General features: G+C 41.2%; 1 protein-coding gene across 1 annotated transcript; it reads left to right on the forward strand.

The window, feature by feature from the left end:
• Nucleotides 1-6: 6 nt before the first annotated feature.
• Nucleotides 7-16030, forward strand: LOC111593169 (neurogenic protein mastermind; the record flags this gene model as incomplete). Its single annotated transcript, XM_023305775.2, is given in 14 exon segments — nucleotides 7-621; nucleotides 1442-1603; nucleotides 5555-6425; nucleotides 7173-8722; nucleotides 9510-9695; nucleotides 9758-10302; nucleotides 10304-10322; nucleotides 10376-11198; nucleotides 11283-11468; nucleotides 11523-11869; nucleotides 11933-12269; nucleotides 13127-13489; nucleotides 15231-15578; nucleotides 15654-16030. Coding segments are annotated over 14 exon segments (6384 nt in total), but the record flags the coding sequence as incomplete, so codon positions are not given.
• Nucleotides 16031-17012: the final 982 nt, after the last annotated feature.

Raw genomic sequence — 17012 nt, forward strand, 5'->3', positions numbered from 1 at the left:
AGTAACAACAGCAGCAGCAGCAGTAGCAACAGCAATAGCTTCAGCAGCAACAACAACAACAACAGCAACAACCACTCAGTTTGCAATCTGCCGCGCTCATCACCGGCCGCTGCGACCGCAGCCGTTACAATCGCAGCGACTGGCGGCAGTGTGGTAACTGGCCCAGGCCCCGTTCCGGCACCGGTGGCGCAGCTGCAGCACGGATTGGCGCCCAGCACGCCACTGCAGCGCGCAACAGCAGCGGGAGGCGGAGGCGCTGGTGTTGCAGGCGCCACGACCTCACCCACAGCTCCTTCACCCTCGCCAGCAGCAGTTGCCGCTGCCGCAGCAGCTACTGCCAACAATCTGCTCACCCTGCAGCAACAGCAGCAACAACTGCTCTACCAGCAGCAACAGCACCAACAGCATCAGCAGCATCAGCACCATCAGCAGCAGCAGCAGCTCAACTCCCATCATTCGCATCATAGCAAGGCAGCGGCAGCTGCCGCCGCAACGGCGCACATTGCAGCTGCATTGCAGCGATCGGCCGCCATTATGAACGCGGTGGCATCGCCGATTCCAGCCAACTCAGCGACGCCGGGTCGCAAGATACGTCGCAAGACGGATACCAAAATTAATTTGGTAAGTCATATTGAAAATATCACATTAAATAATAGTTAGATTTACAATTACAATTAATAATTAGCTGAAAGCGCCAACTGAAAAAGTAAAGCTTAAAGCTTCGATTAATCCTACATTTCAAATCTTTAAAATTTATCTAACTTAAAGTTTTTAAATTGATAAATAATAAGATATTCATTGTAAGGTTTAAAGCTCATAGACTTAGAACTTTCATAAGTGTTTCATGAAATTAAAGCTGACTAAAATTTAATATAAAAATCTTTGAGCAAAGTTTTTAGGAAGTTATGAAAAAGCTTTAAATATTTGAAATTTTATAGAGCTTTAAATTTTTATTAAATCTTTCAGAAAATCGTTCATAAAAAAAACTACATTTTACTTCAGTACAATTGTAAAAAATCAATATTGAACGAAAACTGAGCACAAAAGCTTTTAGTTAATTAGCTTATAAAAGCTTTTATTAACATTTCAAAGTGTAGAATTGATTATTTATCTATATAAAAAATTTTATATCTATATAAAGCATCCAAAAATTTGAAGATAATTAGCTACTACTATTAGCTCAGTAAGCTTCACGGCTTTTTTATCAGTTGTATAAGGAACAAGTTCAGACAAATATACATCAATGAACATCTGTAGATTTTACTTTTCTAGGAGCTTTTCATGAAGTGCTTTAAGCTTTAAGATTAATCAAATTTTCAGCTGAAGACATTTGTTTTAATTATATAGATATATTAAATAGCAAAATTTATAATTATATAATAAAGTTATTTAAAGAAGCTAAAGCTTTATTTAAACTAATAAAACTTTTTTCTTCTTACAGCCGCAATCACAAATAAACAAATGCAACAATGAGAAGCGACGTCGGGAAATGGAAAACAATTACATTGAGCAGCTCTCCGAGTTTCTGCAGCTCAATAAACGGGGAGATATGACATCAACGAAACCGGATAAGGCGGCAATATTAAATCAAGTGGTTCGAACGGTAAGTCGAAAGCCTTTAATGCTTCCAGTTTACGGAAAACTAGCAACAACATCGACAATCAATCAAAAAGCTCATCAAACGAAACTAATAAGCAAAATGTTAAACAAGTTGTCGGAGCAGCCGGCGTGAACCCTGGGCCGCTGACCGGAATAACTAATGATCAATTAGGATAGACAAATCCCCGATGTAATTTCTATGCAGTTTTTGTTGCTATTGCTGTTGTTGTTTTTTTCTTTTGCTATTTTGGCGACACCCGCGTTTCAATTAAAAAGCAATTATTTTCAAACCGCAAAGAAGATTAAAATAATAATACGCATGGAACCAGCACCAAAGCCACTGAGAGAGGGAGAGAGAGAGAGAGAGAGGTGTGTACTCAGGAACCCACAGAGACTTTTCGACTGACGTAATTTTATTTTACTTTTTCTTTTTTTTTTTGTGTGTTTCGTACTTTGTTGGTCTGCAAGAGGAATTTAATTAATATTTTTATTCAATTTACATAAATTTATTTATGTTTCCATTGACAGCGATACGCGGTTGATTCTCGTCATGTTATTTTAGGTCTGTGTTTTTCTCTCTCTTTCTCTCTGTGTTCTTTTTTGTGAGTATTTCTTTTATTGGTTTCAGGTAGCCTAAGCACTTTATTATGCAAATTATAAGCGCCACGCTTTGCCGAACTTCAAAAACAAAATTAAACACAAAAAACAACAACAAAAACAAAGTAAAAACAAAATACATAATACATAATCATTTTATTCAACTGTGCAGCTTGTGAGCTAAACACAAGTTAATACAATTAATAAGGGTTAGTATACGGCTCTCCATTAGGGGTATTCTCTATACAGAGTGACAAATTAATAATAAATAAATTCAATTAAATGCCGAGCTGATGAGGAAGCGATGCGTTGCGTTAGTAATTTGAAATTATGAAGGGAGCCAGCTGAATAAATATTATTATATTAATTTAGTTAAGCGATTATGAATATAATTTTAACACAATTAGGCAGCAAAGCTTTTAGTCAAACAAATATTTATTATAAAATATTTACCAAGTAGATTACAATATTTCAGGCATTTTTCTTTAAACTCCTATTGCATAAATATTTTAATTGAAATTTTAAGCATTAACCTTCACAGTTTTTGAACTATCTTTTCAACTGTCTTTCGAAAAAGCCATTGCATATTCTTAGGTATTTAAATGTCGACCTCAAGTCTCAGTTGCTTTTCTGTTTTGTTCGCCTAATTCGCCATTATTCCAACGGCTTAAGTTCGACTCAGTAGCGCATGGAAAGCTGGAAGCATTGCTTGCGCCTGGCTTAGTCAATTGAATTGTCGCTGCTGTCACTCAGCGAGGCATTTTCACTCAGCTGCTCAGAGTGAAAGACCGTAAATGGGAGAGTGAGTGAACGTAAATGTGAGTGCGAGTGCGAGAGTGTAAGTGTGTGAGCGACAGACACAATTCTATTTTTTTTTTGGCAACTCCAATGCCTCAGCTACGATTTAACTAGAACTTGCTCGAAAGCATATGTAATTCAAGTAGTAATAGGCCATTTAAGCTAAGAGCACTTAAAAGTGAGCTAAACTTTATTTACTTTCTCAATATTAAAACTTAGTTGAGAGTCTATCGTTAAGGAAAAGATGGATGTTCATTAATTTCAGATTGCTAGCGCTGTGGCAATTCATCCATTCCTTTGTTATGAAAACGAGCTGCTTATTGTTTTTCCATACGCAGATGGTATTTACCCCTTTTTTTATTGTGCAGGGATCTGTTTTTGCTTTTGGCAAGCTTTTTTGTTGCTGTCTGCTTTGCTTTGCTTTGCATCTGCGTTTTTTTTTGAAGCTCTCTCAAAATTCGCACATTACCTGATGCGATCAATTGAAGCTACAGGCCAAAGCCCGCAAAAAAAACATACATACTCGCACACACATGCATATAAAGAACAAAAAGTCCAGACACGTTTTAGACATATTCGTCATTGCATGCCCCGGTTTGTGTTGTTGTTTATTTTATCATTTGACTGATATTTTCGGAGTGCCTTCACCCAAAAAAAAAAAAAAGAATTTGTTGTGTTGCCCGTTGCTTGAGCAACTTTTCCTGGTTGGCTGGCGCACATACCTACATACACGCACACAAATACGCGCGCGCTTTCTCAATTGTACTCACTGACACAGATGCGAGCTTCCTTCCAAACAAAAAGAAGTAAAAGCTCGCTCTGCGCTCTGCGCGATTGCACTGGCAGATCAACGAACTGCGTTTGTTTTTTGGCGATGACGTCGCACTTCGAAATTTCATATAAATATTATTTTGGTATTATTTATTTGTGTGCAACAGTAACAGAAGCTAAAATAGCAACAACAGCAGCAGTGGCAGCGCCAGCTCCTTTGCCGCCCTCTCACACAAGGTGCAAAGGCAATGGGTGATAACAAAACACACACGCACACGCGCACACATAGACTGACACTGTCAAACAAACACATTTACGCATTTATATGTATCACACGTGAGCCGGTAAACAAATGGCTGGAGAGCAAAAGCAACAACAATAGCAACACACAGCGTGAGAGCGTCAAATAGAGAGCAGCGCTTCGTCAGCTTTTGCCTTTCTTTGTTGTTGTATTCGTATTTTTCGCCGTGTTTTCGGGTTTCTTCTTCTTTTTTATTTTTTTTTTAATACAATAATACAATTGCATCAAAAAATGTGTGTTTAGTATTTCGGCAACTTTGTGACAGAGCTGAGTGTGCGCAACGTTTCTGTGATTTTTAATTGCTTTTGTTTTCTCGTTAGCAATTTTGATAGTGAGTAATTCTGCACTAGATCTAAACTATTTTATTTACTTGCATATGTAAATATAAATGCAATAAGAGAAAAGTGAGTGAGTGAATGAGAGCCATTGACACGAGCTCCTTAAGTTGATTGACCTTGAGTGGGCTGTGAAAATTGTGAAATTTTGTGCGTTCATACTGCGTCTTAAGACTTTTCAAATCAAACAATAAAAAAAGTGATTGTACTTCCATTGGAAGTTCTCTTCTTGACTTTTGTTGTGATTATGCTGTGCGTGCATTCGGGCATGTGTATGTGTGTGCGTGTCTGTGGGTATTTGCCTGTGTCAATGACTCAAAGCTCAAACGCGCGCGCAAAATTTGCGTGGCGGAGTAAAAATATAACACACATACACATCTATAAGCACACACTTGCACAGCGAAGAAATGAGATGAAATGCGGTTTATTGCACTTTATTGTGTAAACACACACTGTGAGCGCGACGCCGACGCACGATGACCGACACGAGCTTTTGTCTCTCTTTTTCTACAACTCGCGAAAAAGCTTTGCGAAAACAAAAACAACAGCAAGTGATCAACTGATGTTGATCGTGAAGCAGGCTATAATAATTATTTCGAGTGTAGCTCAGTTTTGTTATTGTATTGCTGTTCCGTTGTTGTTTTTTCTCGTGTTTCGTTTTTGCTGTAATACATAAAATGAGCTTTGTCGAAAATACTTCCGCATGGTAAACATTTTTTGGAAATAGAGTTGCAAGCGCGTTAAGTGAATGTGCATTAAATGAAAATATGAATAAAAAATATATATTTTTAATAGATGTTTGTTAGATATATATTAGTACAATTAATGAAACGTAAACTTCATATGGATATATTTATGAACAAATATATTTACAGCTGTGTTCAAGAAATTAGTAGCGTGATGCGACACAAAATGTTGCACAACAAAAGTCAGTATAAATAAATTATTAAAAAAACATCTTTATACAAAAAAAAAAAAGAGAAAAGAATTATAAATATATTATATTACAAATACTTTAAGATAATTTGAATATTTTTGTGGATTATAATTTCATAACCTTTGATCGACATTTTAATAATTAATTTTTTAAGTCAATTAAATTATTTTAAAAACAGGTTTAATTCATATTGTTTTCTCATATCATAATTTACAGTATCGTGATATTTGTGACAAAGGCCAAAGCCGTGATATATCCTCAACATCTACCAATAATAATAATAATAACAACAACTCCACAACAACGACCAACAACAACAATAATAATAATAATAATAACAATAATAATAACAATAATAACAACAACAACAACAGCCACAAACCACAAGCAACCTCAACGCGCTGCACACGCTGCGCCACCGATAACTGCTCGATACACCCTGTGCAACAGGGTGAAGTCTCATCAACGGAGCCACCATTGCCAGAGCCATCGCTGCTGAACGGCCAAGTGCCTGAAATATCCGCTTACTTCGAAGCACTCGAGCACTATATTAGCTCTGTGGGCTGGGTGCTGCTGCAGGTGAACGCTAACGGCATCATTGAGTCCTGCACGCAGAACATACGCGAACTGATCGGCTATGAGAAGCAGGAGCTCTTCCACCAGCCGCTCTACAGATACCTCTATGCGGGGGATCACGCCAAACTGGAGCCGATCATAAACAACATGTACAGCAGTAGCAGTGGCAGCGGAGGCGGCGGAGGAGGAGGTGGAGGAGGAGCCAGTGGCGGCTCAATTGGCGGCTGGGGTGATCTCGATGAGCTGAACAACGGCAATGCCTCGCAGCAATCGGCTGGTTCCAATTCCAGTTCCAGCGCTGGCAACGGCGCGCCCGGTGCACCGGGACCCATTGGTGGAGCATCCAAATCCAAGCGCAGCATCTCCACCAAGGTGCGCATGCTAGTCAAGGACACACGACCGGCCACACAGACCTCCTCAAACTGCGATGCCATGGACCAGAAGCCGCTCAGGCAGTCCGGACATCAGGACAAGTATGAAGAGGTCGTATTGATAGCGGCGCCAGTGAAGGGTGAGTCCAAGAACTGTGGCAAGTCTAGGCTTGGGTTTACTTTTAATTGAAATAATTTTGAAGATGCGAGAAATTCAAGATTTTCGTAGTTAGATTAACTAAAAAGAAATTGCAGAACGAACAAAGGAATAATTCGAATAATTATGAATTTAAATTAAAAAAAATTAAATAAAATAGGAAAATAAGTTGTGGATATGGGAAAAAATAATTTATTTAATATAAAACCAAATAAGAATGAGATAAAATTATTTACTTCATCTAATTAAGTAAATTTCATCTAAATTATTCACTTTATCTAATACTCTTAAGTGTAAACGGAATGAGGAAAAGTGAGAAAATTATATAAGAATTTGATTCAAGATTATTTAGGAAGGCATTTGAAGTATAGAAAGGTATAGAGAGATGAGGATATATATAAAAAAAAAATATATATATATATATATATATTCCCAACTGCAGTCCAAATTGTACAAGAAAAAAGTCTTCTTAAATCTTGAACTGATCTAAAAAGTTTTAGACATGGCAAAGAGAAGTAAAAATCTTGAATATAGTGAGCTAAGTTTTTCAGATCTGCTGGCTAAACCTTAACCACGAGTAGTCAGTGTTAGGGAAATCTATAAAAATTTTACTAGCACAAGTAGAAAACCGCAATAAAGTGATCTTCAAAGTGATTTGAGTTAAAAGCATAGAAATGTGTTTTGATTCGTGCTTCTAGTGTGATTTGGACTAAAGTTTTGTCGTTTGCAGATGACGCCGATGCGAGCAGCTCTGTGCTGTGCCTGATCACCAGGCCGGAGGATGAGTCGCCGCTGGAGATCAATATGCAGCAACATGTGCATCAGCAGCCCATCGAGCAGATGACATTCAAGCTGGACGGGCATGGGATAATACTCAGCCTGGATGCGACGGCGCTGCGTGAGCCATTCAAACAGCATCTGCAGTCGTGGGTGGGCCGCCTTTGGCAGGACCTATGCCATCCGCATGATCTGTCGACGCTCAAGTCGCATTTGCGCGATATACAAGACTCAACAGCGGTGCATTCTCCGGGCAGCTCCGGCGGTGGCCCCACCAGCGCTGGCTCCATATCGAATGTTATATCACGTCCATTTCGCTTGCGCCTCGGTGCGCCCGATGTCTATGTCCATGTGAAGGCCAATTCGAGACTGTTCCTCAACCAGACGCCGGGCGAGAGTGACTTCATAATGTCCGTGCAGACGCTGCTCAATTCGGAGAACGACATGAATAGCAGCAATACGGGTGCCAGCGGTGTTGGTGGTGCAGGTGGAATTGGCAGCGGTGTGACAAGTGGTTTGGGCCTGAGTCAAATGTGCGTCATGTCGCCGGGCGCCTCGCTGCCCAGCTCGCTGGTCAATACGCTCTCGATGGAAGCGCTGGGGCATAGCTCCTCCACATCCTCAGCGGCGTCTGCGTTGTTGCCTACGAATCTGTTAGGTGGCCTTGTTGGCGGTGGACAGCACAACAACAACAACAACAACAGCAGCAGCAGCAGCAGCAACAACACTGGCAACAACAGCGGCAGCACACAGACCACCAATGTGGGCGGGCCGCTCATGAGTTCGGCCATTATCAACGGCAGCGGCATACAGCAGCGTCTGAGCAATGCGAGCGGCTCCTCGGCCAACTCCTCGGCGGCCACGTTGGTGAATGCATTCACCGCTTCGCCGGCGCCCGGGGAGCATTCGTTTTATGGCAGCGACGCGTTTGAGTTTGATATTGCACATTCCTCGTTCGACATGGATCCCAGCGGTGGGGTGGGCGGCTGGTCCGATTCGCGTCCCAATTCACGGGCATCCGTTGCAACGCCCGTGAGTACGCCGCGTCCGCCCTCGGGGCATGGCTTCAGTCCGGCTGTATGTGCCTCGCCAGCCACGCCCTATCAATTGTCGTCACATTCGGCAGCCAGTTTGCCCTCGCCGCAATCGAATGCGAGCGCTGGAGCCGGCGGCAGTTATGGTTTCAATTTTCACTCCTACGATCCGGCGGACACCAAACCGGACAAAGAGCAACAGCAACAAGGCAACAACAACAGCAATGCCAGCAGCAACAGCAATGCGCTTATAGGCGGCGGCGGCGGCCTGCCAAATGGCGTTGGTGGCCTGCTGCTCAGCCAACAGCAGCAGCAACAACAACAGCAACAGCAGCAGCAGCAACAACAACAACAACAACAGCAGGCGCTTCCGCTGCAGGAATCATCGGAGCGACTGCGTCATCTGCTGACCAAATCACAGAGCATGGCCAGTGGCCTAGGCGGCGGTGGCCTTGGCGACGAGGAAAAGGTGAGTCCCTAATCAGTTATTCATTGAATTTCAAACACTAATAATTGGCATTCGATCATTGAGGCGAGTTTTTATTGACTGGTTCATTTTTAATGAACCAGCTGTTAGGTGCGATTAGCCAACATGAACATTGAGGGAACGAGCACTTCGATTAAAATAATAAAATCAATGAAGTATTTCAAAACATTCAAAATCCATAAGTGACTCCCAACTAAAGTTGCTAACAGATCTTAAAATGATCTTAAACAAGTAAGGAAATGCTGAAGAAGCTAACTAAATGCAAAATTTTGGAGAAATATTACAAAATGGGGAACAATTCTAATCCTAGCTTAAACTTTAATTTAATATAATTAAATAAATATAATTAAATAATAATTAAAAAGTGAGCTAAAGAAACTTAAATAGATTTTTTGATAAAGAGGTTTTAGTCATAGTTCTTTACTGTGGATCATACTTAGCTGAGTTTTCTTTAACCATAAACGACAAATTTTCAAGTTTCCGCTCAAAAGAACAAGAAAAATCGTATGTTAAAAAGCCTGTATAAACTAGTTCCATTTGATGTAGTGCCTAAAGGTTTCATTTATTGATTTTCCTTAAAATCATAAACTTTAACTAGTTCTTTCTCAAATTGTTTTTGAACTAGTTCCGACCAAATAATTTGTAGCACCACAAAGCTGAATAAATTTCTTTGCCTCGACTCAGTTCAAACTGAGACAAATTCAAATATAATTAAGCAGTTCATTGAACTAGTTCATTAAACTCAATTTTTCTATCGCTCATCTTGCAGTACTTTAAGCAAGAGTGCGTCGAGGATGAGAAGCTGAACGTGGGCCCAGTTGCTGGTCCAGCGGGTGGCTACAAAATGGGCGCCCAGACGAGTCAGCTGGGCATGTTTGGCTCGCTGGGACGTGTTGGCCCGAATGCAACGTTGCTGCAGAAGGCGGGCAACTCCCAAAATCCCATGCTGCTCAAGGTGAGTCCAAATATGGTAAATAACTGTATTTAGCTCATAACTAATTGCTTTACTTGTTGCAGCTGTTGAACGAGAAGAGCGAAGAGGATGACGGCAGCAGTGGAACGGGCTCGGGTGGTTCCGGCGTGCTCAGTAATGCGCGCCAGAGCGAACTGATGCGTCAACTGCAGAAGGATGATGGCGGCAGCCATGGCACCGGGCATGGCATGCTCGGCGGCAGCGGCGCCGGCGGTGGCGGCAATATGAGCAACGAGGATCTCAAGCGCATGCTCAAAATCCAAAGTGATCCGGCCATGAGCCGCAAGCGTTCCCTCAACGAGCCCGACGACGACATCTCGGCCAAGCGCTCCGAGGACAAGCCCAGCAAGCTGTGCAGCCAAAACAAAATGCTTGCGAAACTGCTGCAGAATCCGCCGAAGTTGCCCAAGGCACCAAATCCGGAACAGCCGCTGCAGGTGAAAACGTTGCCGGACATCACCAGCTCCACGGTGAACAACGTGAGCAGTTCGCTCGCTGCCCCGGGCAATCTAATTAGCGCAGGCAGCACGGGGCCTAAAGCGGCAGCAGCGAATAGTCGTGTGCGCAAGCAGCAGCAGCAGCTCCAGCAGCAACAGCAACATCAGCAGCAACAGCAGCAGCAGCAACAACAACAGCAACAGCAGCAACAACAACAACAGCAGCAGCAACAACACCACCTACAACATCAGCAGCAACAGTCAACACCACAGCAAAACGATGTCTACCTCAGCCAGCAGCAGCAGCAGCAGCTGGCATACCAGCAGCAGCAGCAGCAGCAGCAGCAACAGCAGCAGCAACAGCAACAGCAACTGCAGCAGCAACTGGCGACCACAGCAACTACCTCAATACCCGATCCGGAGCTGTCCAAGCTGCTGGACAGCGTTATGGATGCCATGGACGATATGGATGATAGGCCTATTGTGCCCACGGCTCCCTCAGAGGCTTCGGCCATCAGCGATATACAAAAGTCGCTGATGCTCGATGTGGAAATATCCAACTTTGGCGTCATCAACAAGCATTTGCTCATGTCACAGCAGCAGCAGCAGCATTTGCTGCTACCGCAACAGCAGCAACAGCAGCAGCAACAGCAACAGCAGCAACAGCAGCAGCAACAGCAACAGCAGCAACGTCAGCAGCATTTACAGCCGCCAGCCTATCCAAGCATGTTGGTGCTGCATCAACAGCAGCAACAACAGCAGCAGCAGCAGCAACATCAACCACAGCAACAAACCCAACAACAGCAGCAGCAGCAGCAGCAATTGATGCGTCAGCAACAGCTATTGGATACTATGCGCAATCAGGGCTTTCAACGTCCGCCGCCCATGTATCCGGTGCGTGGTCGCGGTCCCATGAATGCGGTTGCCACGCCCGGCGGCGGCGTTGTGCTGCCCAATCAGCAGATGCGCAACATACGCCAGCAGCAGCAAAAAGAGCGACTGCTGCAGCAGCAGCAAAACCAACAGCTGCTGGTGCCCGAAAATGCCAGTGAGTAGATCACAATATGAGCCGAGCCAACGTCCATTGAATCCTCAACTTCAAATACTCAAATATCTTTTGTCTCTCTTGCAGCTGGCATCAATGCGGGCATCAACAACATTGGCTCGCTGCTGAACACCACTGTGGCGCCGAATGTGTCGCTCTCCAGAACCAATCTACCGGCGGATGCTCAACTGAGTCCAAACTTTGCGCAGACCTTAATGCAGCAGCAGCTCAGCCCTGGACGCAGTGCGCCCTTCAGTCCGCAGCCAAATCAAGGTTGGCATGCAACGAGAGTTTATGCATTCTAAATACTGATACCTTTCTTTGCAGTCTATGCGGCGCAGTTCGCTCAAAATGCGCAGCGTTTGTCGCCGCAGCAGCAACAGACAACGCAGCAGCAGCAGCAGTTGGCCTACCTGCAACAGCAACAGCAGCAGCAGCAGCAGCAGCAGGCGGGTGATGGTGGACGTTCCAATACGCCGTTTGGCAGTGGCTCCGGCCTGCAGTCACCTGGCATGCAGAACAGTCCGCAGCAGTGGTCCGCGGCTGGCGGCAATTCCGGGCCCGGCGGTGCAGGCAGTGGTGCTGTCGGCGGACCGGGTGGACCGCTGCCAGCGGGCAATGCTGGACGCTCACTGCAGCAGCACAATAATCCCTTGCTCATTGCGCAGCTGCAGGTGAGTAGCAAAGAATTCGCACTGCCCAATGAAGCACCACTAATGTCCTTTCGTGATATGCAGAGCAACTATCCTGCGCGTCAGTATCAGCAGCAGCAGCAGCAGCAGCAGAGCCAGCAGCGCCGCGGCCTCAACTCCCCCGGCGCCGTTGGACCAGTTGGCAGCAGTGCAGCAGCAGCGGCGGCGGCAGCATTGCAGCGGCAAAACTCCTTCCAGGCTCAGGGCGGCGGCGGTGCATCCACGGCCGATGGCAGCAGCGGACCGGGCGTGGGTCTAAGTTTTGGCGGCGGCCCTCAATCGCCCTACGGTAACAGTGCGGCGACCAATGTGTTCCAGCAGCAGCAGTTGCAACGCCTGCAGCGGCAGGGCAGCGTGCCACAAGCAACACAGCATTTGCCAGGTGAGTGCAGCACGTCGTGTGCGGAGCGTGGAGTCCTGTGGCGGAGTCTGCACAGCAGATGAGGCGTGTCTTCAAGACGTAGGCTTAGTCTTAGCTGATCTTCACCCTGTGCCCCTGAAGTCTACCCAACTGAAATTTAGTTGAAAGGTTTTTCCACTGCAAGCAAATGCAAATGTAGGCGGAACTAGCCAATGTCAACTAGTTCATTTCTGCTAGGCACATTTTTAGGTGAAACCAAAAACTCTAGCTCTGTCGAAGCTAGTTCAAATGTGGAATACTTAAGCTCTTTGATATTTTTTAATTTCTTAAAAAATTATTGAAAACTTTAAAATGCGTTTAGCTTTGGAACTAGTTTCACACATTGCTGGAACTAGTTTCATTTGACCGCAATTAATTACTTTCATAAAACTAGTTTCAAATGCGTTGAGAAATGTAATTATGTAAGATGAACTAGTTCACATAATTTAAGATTAAAACTAGTTCCGAAAATACACACAATTAAATACACTTGTCAAAGTTAAAGAGCGCAACAATATAAATGAACTAGTTCCTCTTTAAAAAGGAACTAGTTCCACTTTAAAAAGGAACTAGTTCCAGATCTATAAAATTGTAATCTTATGACGCGTCCAAATCACAACAACAAATTAGATCACAATGCAGCGTGAACCAGTTCACAAAATGCCGCTTGCCCTAATTACTGTACTAAATATCAATACATAAAGAGCTTCACACCTCAAACACACACACACACACGCATACCAACACCGTTTCACATACACACACATACACACACACATTGTTAATATTTGACTAGTTTTTAACCAAAGCCAAACAAATCAAACGCTTAACCGAAACAGGCTCAACGCGTTTCGGTTTGTCGCCAGGCAACAACCACAACAACAACAACAACAGTGGCAACAACAACAGCAGCAACCACAACAACCATAATGATAATGCGGCTGCCGCCGCTAGTCAACAGCAACAGCAACACCAACACCAGCAGCAACAGCAACAGCATCAGCAACAGCTGATGAACGGATTGAACATGTCCCCCCATCCGGCCATGATGGGCGTGGGCGGGATGGGCAGTGGCGGTGGCAACGGCATCATTGGGCTGGGTGGTGGCGGCGGCAGCGGCGGCGGCGGCGGTGGTTATGCAGCGCTCGCTGCCTACGGTCAGGCGCAGCAGGCGAATGATTTCTATGGTCGAGCGCAGACCGGTAAGCCGTGTGCTCACACTTGAACTCTCTCTCTCTCTCTCTCACACACACACACTCTATATATATATATCTCGCTCTGCTCGCTCGCTCGCTCGCTGTAATCTCATGTCATGCATACATATGAAACTATCTATATGTATATATAATACGAAATTCGAGCTAATCATTGTGTATATAAATAAGCGAAATCCCTTAGCACTCGATCAACAATCCACACACACACACACTCACACACACACATACACACTCGCATACACACATTTTTGTACATAAAAAACTAAAAAGAAAAACATGAAAAATATCCTTGGGCTCCTCGAACACAACATCTAACCACATCTAAGTGTATTTGTATAACTGTGCTACACACACACATATAAATATATATTATATATGTGATCTTTGTATATAACCTAGGCATATATTTGTATATATATTTAACGGTTAGTTCTTAGGCGCTGCACCCCACTGTATTAACCCTCCGTGTAAAGACTTTAGATTTAGCCAGAAAACCCAAAAGCCAAGTCGAAAGTATTTAAATTTATAACAAATGGGGAAAGTATGTATTTATTTATTGTTATATATATAAATTGTTTATGTTTACTTTTAACTTTGGTTATATATATATATGTAGATATATATATATATATATATATATATATATATATATATATATATATATATATATATATATATATATATATCAATGAGTAATTCAGTTAAGCAATATAATTTAAAAATGCTTTTAAATTTTAAAAAAGTTTTTCAAATTAAAACGAAACGAAATGAAATGATTGGATAAGCAGTTAGGCATATTATATAAATTGTACTATTTTCATAATTTGTATTTAATTATTTATATTTTATTCAAATGTCATTAACAAATGTTTGTTTTTAACAACAAAATTAGATACAGTTGTGTTCATAAAAATAGTAGTGCAACTGAGCACTAAATGTTGGACGACACAATTTAGTGGTAAACCCAATATTGCGAAAGCAATTTTAAACGAATATAAAGATTAAGCAAATTTTTTTAGTAATTTAAATTTATATAATTAATTTAAAATTAATTAACAAAGCGATTTGGTACTTTATGAAAATAGTTGTCTCTACTAAACAAGACAGAAAAGCACTACTATTTTAATGAACACAACTGTATGTAATTTATATAAAAAAAAAAAACAAATATTTATATTCTGATACTAGCCGAAATCTGAATACATTAATATAGTTTTTTTTAATTTTCAATGTAAAAAAATTAATTAAAACATCAATATCAAAAAGCTAAACTGAATAGCTCATAAATATTTAAAATTTTATGTTCACTTAAGAAATTAAAGATACCACAAAGTATATGTATATCTAGTATATATAAGTATATATCATATATGTACTATATACTATATATATATATATATATATATATATATATATATATATATATATCTGTACATTCCTTATTTGCAACCCTAACCCCCCCAGCCAGTCCCCACATTTAAGTGTGTCGCATATTATTTAATATAATTTTTTATTATTTATATCTTATGTACAACTTTTATGTTTTATGTATATCTATATATATGTTGTATTCCGTTGTCTGTTGTGTATTTATTTATGTTCTATGTCTAGTTAAGTTCAACAATAATTGTGACTAAAAATCTTTTTTGTTGTGGGTCCAAATATGCGCATTGGTTTTGCCCTCGGAAATCTAGTCTAATTCTATAAATTTCTTCAATTCTTGCAGCGGGCAATGGAGGCGGCGGCGGTGGAGGCGTGGCTGGTGGCAATGTCAATTCGGACTTTGTCAAGCAGGAGCTGCGCGCCGTTGTCAGCGTGCGCGCCCATCAGGCGGCGGCGGCTGCGACGGGTGGCGGCGTCGGTGTGGGCGTGGGCGTGGGCGGCGCTGGCGTGGCACAGCGGGGTCAGACGCCGCAGAGTCCGTTGCAGCAGGGACCAATGATTGGAGGCGGTGGCGGCAGCGGCAATAGTACAAATTCCATGGGCAATGCCACGCCCACAGGCAGCGGCAGCAGCGGCAATCCAATGCTCAACACGCCGCCAGATCCAACGCTGGGCTTCAGTTTCGAGACGCGTGAGTGTCAAATATATTTATATATATAATCACGTTCCGAATTTCAATTGAGTTTGTTTCTTCAACTCCACACAGCGGACTTTTTCACGACCAGCGCATCGAGGTGACCCTAAGGCGCCTAAGCAACGCTTCAAGGACTCAAGAACAACAACAACAACAACTTCTAAATAACAACCACAACAACAGCAACAATTTATGTTCTTCAAACGCATTTAAGGCTCTCAGAACGTTTTTCCTTTAAAAGAAAAAGAAAAAAGAAAAGAAAACAAAATAAATAAACTAAATTAAATGAAATGAAAGTCGCAGCATTTCACAAGGCTTGCAAAAAAGTTTAAACAAAAGCGAACGAACGTCTAGGAATGTGTAAATGTTAAATTTAAATTATATTAGCTGCACTATACGATAAGCCAAAACGTTAAAATATATTTAAATATATTAAATATATATTTATTATTAACACTAGCAAATATTAATTGTAATGCATAACAAAGAAAAAATGGGAACCTCGTCTAAAAAAGGAAAATAGCAACAACAAAATATGTATAAAATAAATAACAAGCTATAGTTAAATATTTTGAAAAGCTGCTAAAAATTATACAAGAGAAAAAAAAACAAAAAAAAAACATATTTATTACGTTTAAACATAAAATTTAGGCTAAGATGCTATATATACAAAAATCACAACATATATGTATATATATATATGTATATATATACACACATATATATTTATATATAGATAACTGCATGGCGCAACGTTTCAAGCTGTTGTTTATTATGGATATAAGTGTAACACTAAAGATATATAATTATATATGTATATGTATACGTATATACAATACAAGCGAGATCGGCTTTAAATTATAACGGCATTAGTGTTACGATTAACTAAAATAATTAACAAACATGATAAAAGTATACAATTTGAACGAACTATTTAAGCATATAAAACACACACATTTATGCATATGTAGACACACTCATATATATATGAATTATTTTATATATATGTGTGTGTATACTTATATTTAAAGTTAGTGTTGAATTTTTTCAGTGTGATAATTTGTTAAATCTTATAATATACTAATGTTGCTTATGTTTGTTGCTATAGAACATGTCCACGACAGACAACATTCTATATGATTTTTGTTCTATTCTATTTCCAAATGTTTTCTATACTTTATATATACATACACCCGATATCATTTCTTTATGGGCAACAACTATTTGGCATATTAAATCAATTTTCTGAACAACAACAACATTTAGTTATATGTCTGTATGTATGTATGTATGTATATTTGTTATGCTATTTGATTTTGGGCTGCACTCTACTCGTGTAGCTGTAATTGTACATATATTTTTCACTATTATACACATATACGATATATATATATATGCATATATTATTTACGAAATTGTAATTGATAATTT

This window comes from Drosophila hydei, unplaced genomic scaffold (assembly GCF_003285905.1).
Source record: "Drosophila hydei strain 15085-1641.00,03,60 unplaced genomic scaffold, DhydRS2 tig00000364-arrow-arrow-pilon, whole genome shotgun sequence".
Classification (NCBI taxonomy): domain Eukaryota; kingdom Metazoa; phylum Arthropoda; class Insecta; order Diptera; family Drosophilidae; genus Drosophila; species Drosophila hydei.